Source organism: Pipistrellus hanaki (assembly GCF_964339955.1).
Source record: "Pipistrellus hanaki genome assembly, chromosome: 12".
Lineage (NCBI taxonomy): Eukaryota > Metazoa > Chordata > Mammalia > Chiroptera > Vespertilionidae > Pipistrellus > Pipistrellus hanaki.
The window spans coordinates 1,900,341-1,913,067 of NC_140514.1; the positions used below are offsets into that span (position 1 = coordinate 1,900,341).

The 12,727-nt window shown below is 66.2% G+C and overlaps 1 protein-coding gene across 11 annotated transcripts in view; it reads left to right on the plus strand.

The window, feature by feature from the left end:
- GREB1 (growth regulating estrogen receptor binding 1) overlaps nt 1-12,727 on the plus strand; it is a 68,657-nt gene that overhangs the window by 43,372 nt on the left and 12,558 nt on the right. For 9 of the 11 annotated variants that reach the window (XR_014796440.1, XM_084900043.1, XM_084900044.1 and 6 more), the window contains exons 11-22: nt 948-1,295; nt 1,420-1,548; nt 2,184-2,306; nt 3,039-3,236; nt 4,600-4,780; nt 5,616-5,811; nt 7,018-7,154; nt 7,630-7,969; nt 8,138-8,253; nt 9,248-9,444; nt 11,061-11,150; nt 11,283-11,872. Coding sequence is in view for 10 of the 11 variants with exons in the window: in XM_084900043.1 (XP_084756169.1) it covers nt 948-1,295; nt 1,420-1,548; nt 2,184-2,306; nt 3,039-3,236; nt 4,600-4,780; nt 5,616-5,811; nt 7,018-7,154; nt 7,630-7,969; nt 8,138-8,253; nt 9,248-9,444; nt 11,061-11,150; nt 11,283-11,872 (2,645 nt within the window). In the remaining variant the exon portion in view is untranslated. The remainder of the gene's footprint in view (nt 1-947; nt 1,296-1,419; nt 1,549-2,183; nt 2,307-3,038; nt 3,237-4,599; nt 4,781-5,615; nt 5,812-7,017; nt 7,155-7,629; nt 7,970-8,137; nt 8,254-9,247; nt 9,445-11,060; nt 11,151-11,282; nt 11,873-12,727) is intronic. The other 2 variants (XM_084900047.1, XM_084900042.1) reach the window with 1 other exon arrangement.

Below are 12,727 nucleotides of genomic sequence, written 5' to 3' on the forward strand. Positions count from 1 at the left end.
AGGTGCGCACTGAGCCCATTTGTGGGGATGGTTCTCTGGAGGCAACGACAGGACGGATAGCAGAGGCGCTGCCAAGTAGGTGTAGGTGCCTCCCTGTCATGGAACAGCATTTGCCCCTGTGACTGCCCACCGTCAGTGCCCACGGTCAGGGCTCTTTCTGAGCACGGTCAGCAGTGTGCATGGGATTCCGGTGGGCCGGGAGGGAAAGGGGACCGGCTCTGAGGTTGCACACTCTGAGGTTAAACCTGCCCGAGGAGGGAGCTCCTGAGGAACACACAGGAACAGCTGTGGTTGTGTTCTGAGGGGGAGGTTATGGCCGCTCTTCTCTCCCGCGTTCCCAGCTGTCTGCGATACAGTGCCACAGAAACAACTCGGGCTGTGTTGTTTTTAAAGGAGCTTAGGCACGTTTCCCTTGTATTTGTATGAAACTGCCACGTGGGGCCCGGGTGGGGGGTGAGAGGCCTCCACGTGGGGCGTGTGTGTGGGGGGGCGGGGAGAGGCCTCCACGTGGGGCGTGTGTGTGGGGGGGCGGGAAGAGGCCTCCACGTGGGGCGTGTGTGTGGGGGGGCGGGGAGAGGCCTCCACGTGGGGCGTGTGGGGCGTGTGGGGCGGGAAGAGGCCTCCACGTGGGGCATTGGGGCGTGTGGGGTGTGTGGGGCGTGTGGGGGGTGAGAGGCCTCAACGTGGGGCGTGTGTGTGTGGGGGGCGGGGAGAGACCTCCACGTGGGGCATGTGAGGTGTGTGGGGCGTGTGGGGCGTGTGGGGGGTGAGAGGCCTCCACGTGGGGCGTGTGGGGGGCGTGTGTGGGGCGTGTGGGGCAGTGAGAGACCTCCACGTGGGGCATTGGGGCGTGTGGGGCGTGTGGGGGTGAGAGACCTCCACGTGGGGCGTGTGTGGGGCGGGCGGGCGGGGCGGGCACTGAAGCCTGTCGGCCCCCCTGTTGGCAGCCGCGGACCAGGTGCCGCTGATGGAGGACCTGGAGCAGATCTTCCTGCGCTCGTGGCGGGAGTCGCACGTGGTGGAGACGCGGCCGTACCCGCCGGCCGTGCCCCCCTGCCCGCCCGCGCCCGGCCCCGCGGGGCCCGTCACGCCGGCGCAGCTGCCCTGGCTGGCCGGCCTGGCCGCCAGCTCCTGCAACGACAGCGTGCACGTCATCGAGTGCGCGTCCTCGCTGGCCGAGGGCCTGGCCGAGATGTTCCGGCTGCTGGTGGACGGCAAGCTGGCCAAGACCAACTACGTGGTCATCATCTGCGCCTGCCGCAGCGCCGCACTGGACTCCTGCATCGCCGTCACCGGTGAGCCCCGCCCGGCCGCCCCACCCGGCGCCGGGGCTGGGGGCGAGGGGCAGACACAGGCCCGGACCGCCCCGGGACCCCCGTGCCACCGCGGAGCCGCGGGGCCACCAGCTCTGTCTTCCAGGGAAGTACCAAGCCCGGGTGCTGTCCGAGAGCCTGCTCACCCCGGCCGAGTACCAGCAGGAGGTCAGCTACGCGCTGGTCACCGGGAAGGTGGACTCCCTGGGCGCCTTCTTCAGCTCCCTCTGTCCAGGTGGGCTGGCGGGGGGGCGGGTGTGAGGCCTGAGCGGATCAGGTTGAACAAAGACAGGGCGGGCAGGGCATCATGGGGAGCCCCTCTCGACCTGCCGGGCGTCCCTTGATCCAGACGTGGGGGTGGGGCCTCTGGCTTGGGCACCCACACTCTGGCCTGGGTGGGCAGGGCCCGGTGTGGTCCTGGCTGGCACCTTCCTCTCCTGGGCATCGCGGTTTCTGTCTCTTTGGGGCGCGGTAGGGCCTGAGCCTGTAGCTCTCTGCCTGTCTCCGCCCTGCTCCTACCGTGCCCCCTCCCGCCATTGCTCTCAGCCTCACAGGAGCTGGGGGCCCCTGTGCCACATGCTGCTGTGCCTGCCCTTCTCTGTCCCTGGCTGCTCCCCTCAGGGCCCCCCAGAGTCCCGGAGTCCCTCATGCGCTCCTCCCCACCCCCATGGGCTTGGCCCCTTCCCTCCCGCCGCTGTCCCTCTGTCCGGGCACCTGTGTGTTCCCGGGTAACCTCCTTTCTAAGCCAGGACGTGAGGGGACCCTCCTGCCTGCCTCCTCCCTGCGCCCCCAGGCCAGGGCGGCCCTGGGTGTGGGCCGCGTGTCTCCGGATGGAAGCCCCATGCCTGCTGTTCCTCCTGTTTTGGGCAGAGGGTGACATTGACATCCTGCTGGACAAGTTTCATCAGGAGCACCAAGGCCGTGGTTCTCCCTCGCCCTCCGCCGCCTCTGCCCCCAAAGCCATGGACGTCGGCGGGGTCCCGGCGTGCACGAGTGAGTGCGGGAGGGGAGCTGGCGGCCAGGGCCCCCGTTCTCACCCCCCCCCCCCAATCCCCCCGTCTCCCAGGTACCAGGAAGCGATGTTAGAAGCACACCCAGGGGGCGGGGCTTCCCCTTAGCATCCCTAAGGTGACCAGACATCCCGCTTTTTAACAATCTGTCCCACGTCCTGCGGCATTTAAAAAAGTCCAAAAGATTTAAAAGAACCTTTCCAAAAATCGGGACATTTTTTAAAAAAGCAACGGGACATGGGACAAATTGTTAAAAATCTGGACTGTCCCACCAAAAGCGGGACGTCTGGTCGCCTTACAGTAAGCCAACACCCAGCTTTACCGTTAGTCTTCAGCGACGGAGGCCACTTACCCTGAGACGGCCCCTTGCTCTGCTGAGCCTCCCTGAGCCTTGATTGCTAAAATATTCATCCCTGTCACGTCCCGAGGGGCCGCCATCTCCTCTTCCTGCAAACGTGCAGCCTCCCGCAAAGCCCACACTCAGCGCCGCTCCCCTGGTGCTGCCCGGCCTCCGGGCCCGGGCTGCTCATCCCCGGACCATGAGGCCGGGACAGGCGTGTGCTGGTGGTGAACAGCCTGGGCAGGGGCGGAGCTCCGTGGGGTGCTGCCGGCCCGTGACCTTGGCCATGAGCTCTGGACGGCGCTGTCCGCCCCCCGCAGCGGCCCCGGCCGTGGCCTCGGCTCCCGGCCCCTCACCTCTCCGGCTCGGCCCCAGGTTCCAGGCGGGAGCCGCCGCGCATCCGGCCCCTCCAGCTGGCCGTGGCCCAGAAGCTGCTGTCGCACGTGTGCTCCATCGCGGACTCCAGCACCCAGCACCTGGACTTGGGCTCCTTCCAGAAGGTGGACTTCCTGATCTGCATCCCGCCCTCCGAGGTGGCCTACCAGCAGACCCTGCTCCACGTCTGGCACTCGGGTACGGCCTGGGGGAGCGGGGCGTCCGCAGGAGCTCAGGTGGGCTCTGGACACGGGTCTCTGCGTCGAAAGCGGACGGGGCGGGAAGTGTCACCGGTTTTGTCGGTCCCGGAACCAAGGCAGAGAGAGAATAACTCGCCCGAGAGTTTGCGCTCGGGGAAAGGGAGAAGCCTGACGGGTTTTCACTGCCCCACGCTGGCCCGTGACCTGCATGTCCGTGTCCTGCCTGAAGGTGCTCCCCTGTGCTTTTGAGGGAGCGGGACGTGAAATGCACAGAGAGCCACTGGGGGGCCCTGGGCCCGGGACAGCCAGGCAGGGGGCCCTCGGGCCCGGGACAGCCAGGCAGGGGGCGGGAGCTGGTGTTGCTGGGGGTGGGCCTTCCCTTCCCCTCCCTCCTGCTGCCGTGATGGTGCTGGAGCCGCTGTGCCAGGAGGCAGCTCTGCTGGGCCCCGGGCGGCTGCGGGCACACCGGGCTGGCGGCAGGCTGTGTCTGTGCCGCACCCTGCACAGGCGGCTTTACCACAGTCATTCGTGGAGGAGCCAGCCCCCCATGTCCCGGCACCCTGTGGCCTCGGGGCCGAGCACCGTGCCGGCTGTGCAGCTGCTGAGGGAGTGGAGCCTGGGACGGCGCTGGTGACCCGAGTCCTGGCGGGTGCTCGCCGGGTGCTCGCCGGGTGCTCCCCGGGTGCTCGCCGGGTGCTCCCCGGGTGCAGGGGTGCTCCCCGGGTATTCCCCGGGTGCAGGGGTGCGCCTTGGTTGCTCACCGGGTGCTCTTCGGGTGCAGGGGTGCTCCCCAGGTGCTCACTGGGTACAGGGGTGCTCCCCGGGTGCTCACTGGGTACAGGGGTGCTCCCCGGGTGCTCCCCGGGTGCTCACTGGGTACAGGGGTGCTCACTGGGTGCTCCCCGGTGCAGGGGTGCTCCCCGGGTGCTCACTGGGTACAGGGGTGCTCCCCGGGTGCTCCCTGGGTACAGGGGTGCTCACTGGGTGCTCCCCGGTGCAGGGGTGCTCCCCGGGTGCTCACTGGGTGCTCCCCGGTGCAGGGGTGCGCCTTGGTTGCTCACCGGGTGCTCCCCGGTGCAGGGGTGCTCCCCGGGTGCTCCCTGGGTGCAGGGGTGCGCCTTGGTTGCTCACCGGGTGCTCCCTGGTGCAGGGGTGCTCCCTGGGTGGTCACCGTGTGCTCCCTGGGTGCAGGGGTGCTCCCCGGGTGCTCCCTGGGTGCAGGGGTGCGCCTTGGTTGCTCACCGGGTGCTCCCTGGTGCAGGGGTGCTCCCTGGGTGGTCACCGTGTGCTCCCTGGGTGCAGGGGTGCTCCCCGGGTGCTCCCTGGGTGCAGGGGTGCTCACCGGGTGCTCCCCGGTGCAGGGGTGCTGCTGGAGCTCGGCCTGGACAAGGAGCAGGTGACCAGGCAGCGGGCGGAGCAGTACGTCCTGAAGCTGGACGCAGAGGCGCAGGCGCGGTTCCAGGCCTTCCTGCAGAGCTGCTTCCAGAACCCGCACACGCTCTTCGTCCTCGTCCACGACCACGCGCACTGGGACCTCGTGAGGTGGGGGCCCTGGGACCGTGAGGGGGGGGGGGGCTCTGGGACCGTGAGGTTAGGGGGGCTCTGGGACTGTGAGGTTAGGGGGACTCTGGGACCGTGAGGTGGGGGGCTCTGGGACCGTGAGGTTAGGGGGGGCTCTGGGACCGTGAGGTTAGGGGGGGCTCTGAGCTGCCGCGGTCCCCCTCTGGGTGACACACGGGGCTGACGCTGGGCGGTGGGCACGCCTGCCAGAGCTGAGTGCTGTGGGGCTGGGTACCCGCAGGCAGGTGCGTGGATGTCTCAGCACCTTAGAGCTGGACGGTACCCCAGGGCCGTGGTCGGCAAACTGCGGCTCGTGAGCCACATGCAGGTCTCTGGCCCCTGGAGTGTGGCTCTTCCACAAAACACCACGGCCTGGGCGAGTCTGTGTGGAAGAAGTGGCGTGAGAAGAAGTTGAAGTTTAAAAAATGTGGCTCTCCAAAGAAATGCCTATTGTTGTGCTGTTGATGTTTGGCTCTGTGGGCTGATGAGTTTGCCGACCACTGCCCCAGAGGCAGGCCGTGCAGCCTCCGGAAGGGGCCAGTATGGAAACTGAGGCTAGAGAGAGGGGCGTGTCCGCTCAGCGTCGGGGGTGGGGGGGAACAGCGGCAGGCAGTGCCGGTCTCAGAGGCGGCCTGGAATGAAGGCCCTCACAGGACAGTCATTTAAAACGTTTATTCCCTGGTCGCGGAGGAGCCGTGTTCTTTGACTATCGGCAGCGTTGGGGGGCTGGTTATAAACGCACACAACTGCTCCGTCCTGGTACAACTGCTGCAGCCGCAGCCAGTCCGCTCACTGCGCGTCTCCTCTCCCCCCTCAGCAGCGCCGTCCACGGCCTCTGCCCCCCGGGCGACCCGGCGGCCGGCCTGGTGGACCGGCTGCTCAACTGCCGGGAGGTGAAGGAGGCCCCCAACATCCTGACGCTGCACGTGACGTCCCTGCCGTACGCGCTGCAGACGCGGCACACGCTCGTCAGCCCCTACAACGAGGTCCACTGGCCCGCCGCCTGCAGCGCCGTGAGTGCCGGGGGCGGCTCGCCGGGGCCGCGCGCGGGGGCGGCTCTTCAGGAAAGACCCCGGTGGACGGGCTGCCGGGGGTCACCTGGATCCCAGCTCCTTGAATCTTTTTTTCTTTTTAAATGTCTTAACTGATATCGGAGAGGAAGAGTGAGAGACACATCCATGAGAGAGAAACATCTATCCGTTGCCTCCTGCACGCCCCCTGCTGGGGATCGAGCCCACAACCTGGGCATGTGCCCTGATCGGGCATTGAACTATGACCTCTTAATTCAGGGGTCTTCAAACTATGGCCCGCGGGCCACATGCGGCCCGCAGAGGAGTCTAATCCGGCCCGCCAGGTTTTTTGGGCAGTGAGCGCAGCCGAGGTGTTACAGTAGGAATTAGTAGTTCATATAGTCCGGCCCTCCAGCTCTCTGAGGGACCGTGATCTGGCCCCCACTTTAAAAAGTTTGAGGACCCCTGTCTTAATTCATGGGTCGATGCTCAACCAAGTCGGGCTACTTTGTCGATTTTAAAAAAATATATTTTATTGATTTTTTACAGAGAGGGAGAGGGATAGAGAGTTAGAAACACCGATGAGAGAGAAACATCGATCAGCTTCCTCCTGCACACTCCCCATTAGGGATATGCCCACAACCAAGGTCCATACCCTTGACCGGAATTGAACCCGGGATCTGTTAGTCCGCAGACCGATGCTCTGTCCACTGAGCCAAACCGGTTAGGGTTGCTTTGTCGCTTTAACAACCTCCCAGCATTGCTCCGCTCTGGAGCTGGAGAAGCGTGGATCTTGGTTTGGGAGGGGTTATGCCAATGTGAGCCCAAGTGGTCAGCTCAGTGCCTTTCTCCTGCTGATCTCAATGGCAGTGGGAGGCAAGGGAGTTGACTTCCTAAAACCAGTTTAAATTGTGGGAGAGAAGCCGTCTTAACGATGAGAGTGTGTGTTACACAGGAAGGCTGGGCTCCTTCCTGACACGCACGCTGGGCCGAGTGAGCGGAACGTCCCGAGTGACGGGCCTATCGGTCCTTCGGGCGGGAGTGCCCCGGGCTCCGGGGGGGCGGGTGGGGAGGAAAGCAGTGAAGTCTCGCCGGGGGCTGCACGGGGAGCCCCGGGGAGGCCCAGGTGCCGGCCAGGCCGTCCGTGCCGCCAGCCCGTGACCCCCGTCTCCCACGCGGGTGTCTGCTGACGGCTCCTCTCCGTTTCAGGGCGCGGACGTGTACCCCGAGGACAGGCGCTACTTCGGGCTGTCGGAGTTCCTCGAGTCCACCCTGTCGGGCCACAGCCTGCCCTTGCTGCGCTACGACAGCTCCTTCGAGGCCATGGCCACCGCCCTGGGGAAGAGGTACCGTCTCCGCGCTCCGGGCGCCCGGCGGCAGCACACCCGCCCTGTGTCTCCCGCTGGACACGCAGAGCGGATCCCGGGCTCGCCCGAGCGGGGCGCTGGGCCAGGCCCGCAGCCGCCGCACAGGGACGCCCGCCCCGTTAGAGGCCGGGGCGCTGCGGGTGGCCTGGGTGCCAGTGTGCCGAGCGGAGGCGGCCTGGCTCTGTGCCTCCTGGCCGCCCTGCGAGTGCGTGGCCAGGGGCAGCTGCGTGGCCGTGGCGGCTATGTGGCTGTGGTGGCCGTGGTGGCTGTGGGGGCTGCGGGCTGCTTGGCCATGGCGGTGCGGGCTGTGGGCTGTGTGGCGGCTCCAGGCGGCATGGCTGTGGCCGTGGAGGCTGTGGGCTGCGTGGCCGTGGCGGCTGAGTGGCCGTGGCGGCTCCAGGCTGCATGGCTGTGGCCGTGGCGGCGCGGGGGCTCATGGCGGGCGGTCCCGCAGGTTCCCGCGCCTGCACAGCGCCGTGATCCGCACCTTCGTGCTGGTGCAGCACTACGCGGCGGCCATGATGGCGGTGCGCGGGCTCCCGCAGATGAAGCACCACACGTCGGTGGAGACGCTGGAGATCACGCAGAACCTGCTGGGCGCACCGCAGCAGAGCCCCTGTGGCCACGGGCTCATGGTGCTGCTGCGCGTGCCCTGCTCGCCGCTGGCCGCCGTGGCCTACGAGCGCCTGGCCCGCGTGCGGGCGCGCCTGGCACTGGAACAGCGCTTCGAGATCATCCTGGGCGGCCCCAGCGCCCGCCTCGCCGTGGGCACGCACTTCGTGAAGCAGCTCAAGGTGGCGCTTCGGGGCGGAGGGGGCGGCGCTGGGGGTGTGGCTTCACATGGCAGGAGGCCGTCGTGGTGCCCGGGGCTGGGCCGTGGGGGTGCCCGGGGCTGGGCTGTGGGGGTGCCAGGGCTGGGCCGCGGGGTCAGGGTCAGGCTCTTTCCCTCTGACGGCCTGCAGGTGTGGCAGAACATCGAGGACGCCGAGTGGAGGCCTCAGACGTACCTGGAGCTGGAGGGCCTGCCCTGCATCCTCATCTTCAGCGGGATGGACCCGCACGGCGAGTCCTTGCCCAGGTGAGGGGCTGTTTGCCACGGGCCTGGGCCCGGGGCACTCTGCCTGGTTCTCTGACTGCACTGTCTGTGCCCGTGGGGGCCGGGCTGGGTGCCGGGCGGGGCCCTGCCGCTGGAGACAGGACTTCGTGCCTCTCGGTTTCTCCCCACGGCGGGGGGAGGGCTGTCACCGTCTGTTAGGGATGGCCGGTCCATCGAGGGCAGTTTGGGGTCCTCTCGGGGGCACCTCTCCCGCTGTGTCCAGGCTGCAGGATGGCGGCTCCCTCCTGATCCAGGAGATGACCCGGGGGAGGGGAGGAACCGTCTTTCCAGCCCTTAGGGCTGACCGTTTCAGGCTGCGGTGCTCACCATCACCGCCCCGAGCACATGGCGGCCACCAGCCCCCTGGACGCCTCCCGGGTGTCCACACAGACGGGCAGGCACGCAGGCAGAGGGCACCGCCTTCAGGAAGGCAATTGCTGGAATGGAAGGTGACGGCTGGCTGGCCCCTCTCGCCCCAAATACATGTTTATTCATGTCAGAGAGGAAGGGAGAGGGAGAGAGAGAGAAACATCAATGATGAGAATCATAGATCAGCTGCCTCCTGCAAGCCCATTACTGGGGACCGAACCCACAACGCAGGCATGTGCCCTTGACCGGAATCGAACCCGGGACCTTTTAGTCTGCGTTCAGGCCAGTGCTCTATCCACTGAGCCACACCAACCAGGGCCAGGTTGGCTTTTAAAGACGTACTTCACACCCACAGGGCAGGGCCGGGGGTCCTGCTGGGGCCTTGCACGTCTTTGCTTGTGGAGCAGCCGTAGGAGCTGCAGCCCGGCCCCTGCACAGCTGGCGCCCCGGACGCTGGCAGCTGCGCAGGCCGCACCGTCACGGTGGCGAAGGCTCAGGGAACGCCATGCTCTTCCGGGCGCACCCATGCCGGCCCCGGGAAGGCAGGCGCCGGCCCCGGGCGCCGGTTCCCTCCGAGGCCCTGCACGGAGCCCCATGTCGCCCCCAGGTCCCTGCGGTACTGCGACCTGCGCCTCATCAACTCCTGCCTGGTGCGCTCGGCGCTGGAGCAGGAGCTGGGCCTGGCCGCGCACTTCGTGAGCAGCGAGGGGCCCCTGGAGCGGCGGCCGCGGGCCGAGGGCGCGGACAGCGACGCCGAGAAGCCGAGCAGCACGGACAACGAGGAGGAGGAGCCGGCGACCGAAGGTCGGCCCCTGCGTCCGCCCTCGGGGGAGCCTGCGCTGGTCTAGCCGGCGGCCCCCATTCCACGTGGCCCGGGGCCGTCTGCTTCCCCGGCTGCCCTGGCAGAGCTCCCTAAAGCGGGAAAGGAATTCAGCTCCCCCCTTCACTGCTTTTTTGGTGTAAGAAAATAGAAGTCCAAATAGGTTCTTCCTAGCTCTAGAATTATTATTACTATATATATATTTTTTTAAGAAGTTCACACCCTGGCTGGTTTGGCTCAGTGGATAGAGCACAGGCCTGTGGACCGAAGAGTCCCGGATTTGATTCTGGTCAACGGCACATTTCTGGGTTGCATGCTTGATCCCCACTAAGGGTGTGCAGGAGGCAGCCGGCCCATGGTTATCTCTCATTGATGTTTCTATCCCCCTCCTTCTCCCTTCCTCTCTGAAATCAATAAAAATATATTTTTAAAAAAAAATTTATTCCTTTAAAAATATATTTCAGAGAGAGAGAGGGAGAGAGAGATCAATGGTGAGAATCATGGATTGGCTGCCTCCTGCACGCCCCACACTGGGGATCGAATCTGCAACCCAGCATGTGCCCTGACCGGGGATCGAACCGTGACCTCCTGGTTCCTAGGTCGATGCTCAGCCACTGAGCCACACTGGCCTGGCCCTAGCCCTAGCCCTGGAATTGCTAATGAGTGGGAAGAAGAACTGAGGTGTCGTAGGGTTCACGCTCTGTCTGAATTGCTGCCCCGGGTAAGGTTCACTCGCTTACACCCTCTGCGGGCCAGCCTTCAGCACGTGCCCATGTCGGAGACGTACGGACACCGGCCGGGGTCCAGGGCAGCATGGACAGCTGACCCCGCATTGCAGAGGTCACAGGCAGAGCAGGGCATTCGGCTGCAGCCCATGGGCTGGCGAGAACAAGCACAGTGCTCCTAAGAAGGGCAGAGCGCTGGCGGGGTGGGGTCGGGGAGGGACGGTGTGGGATCAGAGACCGGGGCTCCTCGGCCGCCTCCACCTGCGACCTGTGTGGCCTCGGACAGGGCCTGTGGCCTGTCCCGCCTCCGGAGAGAGCGGCCCAGCAGGCCCCCGTGTGTGGCAGACCCACAGGCCGGAGCGTGACCCCACCGCGGTGCCTCCACCTCCCTGCGATGCGTCCCGGCACCCCTCCCCCCACCACGCCAGTGTCAGCTCCCCTGCTCCCTCCCCCCCTCCAGCCCACGCGCCACACCCAGCCTCAGGGGCTCCCGGCTGTGCTCCGCTCTTGTCCCCCCGGCCACACAGACATTCTTCCTGCTGCTCCGAGTTCCCTCTCCTCTGCTTTCCCTGGAGACCCTGCTGGCCCTGCAGGACTCGGGGCGGGTCACCTCTCCCTTCCTCTCCCTCCTGCTCCTGCCTCTGTCCGCGTGGGAGCCTGGCCGGGGCCCCCAGCCCTCTCCCTGCCCGTCTACGTCCTCCTGTAGCTGATCGCCCTGCCCCTGCCCCTGCGTCCTCTCCCGCAGTTGGAGGCGCGGGGAGGGGTGGGTGGCAGGGGGCTGGGGATGGGAGCGGGGAGAGGTGTGATGGACAGTGTAAAGCGCCGGGACCTTGTGGGACGGTGACGGGCGTTTCCGGGTGTGTGTTTGGACACAGGCCCCGCCGCCGAGAAGAGGAGCCCCGTGAAGAGGGAGCGGTCCGGCTCCCGGGACTCGGCCTCCTCCGGCCGCTCCTCCAGGGCGTCCGGTAAGTCCTGGGGAGAGCCTGCCCGCCACTGGAGATTTTAGACGTGGACGGAGAGCCTGGATCTCGCCTAGAACTGGGGAGGGAGACTGGGAAGAACCGGGCTTTCAGGATGACGGGGTCCTCTCTCCCCAGGCCCGGCGCTCGGCGGCGAGACCTCGGCTCCGCCCGGGGGGCCCCCTCCGGGGGAGCAGACCCGGTCCCCGCAGCCCTGCGGCCCTTCGGAGGACACCCAGAGGCTCCGGGCCAGCCAGGGGCCGGCCTCGGCCCTCAGCAGGCACAGCCCCGGGCCGGCCCCCCAGCCCGACGCCGCCGGCCGCCACCCCAGCCAGAGGGGCGTCCAGGCGGCGGTCCCCTCGCCCCGCCGGCTCCCCACGGCAGGCGCCTCGTCCTCCCCGTCCCCGGGGCCGGCCTCCCGGTGCTCCCTGGCCAAGGCCCGCCGGCAGCCGCCCGTGGTCTTCCTGCCCAAGCTGGTGTACGACATGGTCACGGCCACCGACAGCAGCGGGCTGCCCAAGGCCGCCTCGCTGCTGCCCGCCCCCTCGGTCGTGTGGGCCAGCTCCTTCCGGCCGCTGCTCAGCAAGACCATGACGTCCACGGAGCAGTCACTGTACTACCGGCAGTGGACCGCGCCGCGGCCCGGCCACATGGACCACGGCAGCCGCGCCGAGGGCTGCGGGGATGGCTTCCACCCGCGCCGGCTGCTGCTCAGCGGGCCCCCGCAGGTGAGGGCGCCCCGCGGCCTGGACTCGGGGAGCGGGGGGTCCGTGCTCAGGCCCAGCGGCAGCGTGGGGCCGATGGCACCCCCTTTCGCACATCTTGCCATTCTCACGGCGGAAGCTTCTGGGATGGCCCCCAGGGGGCAGTGGGATGGGGGGTCAGGGCCCAGCGACATCTGTCCTCTCTCCTCCGTTTCCTCCACGGCCGTGGTCGGCAAACCACGGCTCTCGAGCCACGTGCGGCTCTTTGGCCCCTTGAGTGTGGCTCTTTTTTAAAAAAATTATTTCTTTATTGATTAAGGTATCACATATTTGTCCTCAACCCTCCATTCCAGTCCCCCACCCCCACCCCACTCATGCCCCCACCCCCCTTTTGTCCTTGACCACTGGCTAGGCTCATGTGTGTACACACAAGTCCTTCGGTTGATCTCTCCCTTTTATCCCCACCCTCCCTCTGAGGTCCAACGTCTGACCCACGGCTCCTTATCTCTGGGTCTGTTCTCGTTTATCAGTCTGTGTTGTTCACCATTTCCCCCAGATGAGTGAGATCATGTCCTACTGGAAATACACTTATAAGAATCAAAGATGAGACAAGCAGTAATCGTTATGCTGAAAGGCAGATGAACCGGTCTGTAGTGAGCTTCTTTCTGGACCACCAGTTCTTTTGATACCCAATTTCAATGTCAAACAGTTCCTTACGTGTACATGTCAGCCATGGTATTTCAGTTCTGGATGGTGGGCACATGGTGGTTGAGTGTGGCTCTTCCACAAAATACTCGGCCCGGGCGAGTCTATGTTGAAGAAGAGGCGTTAGAAGAAGTTTACGTTTAAGAAATGTGGCTCTCCAAAGAAACGTGCATC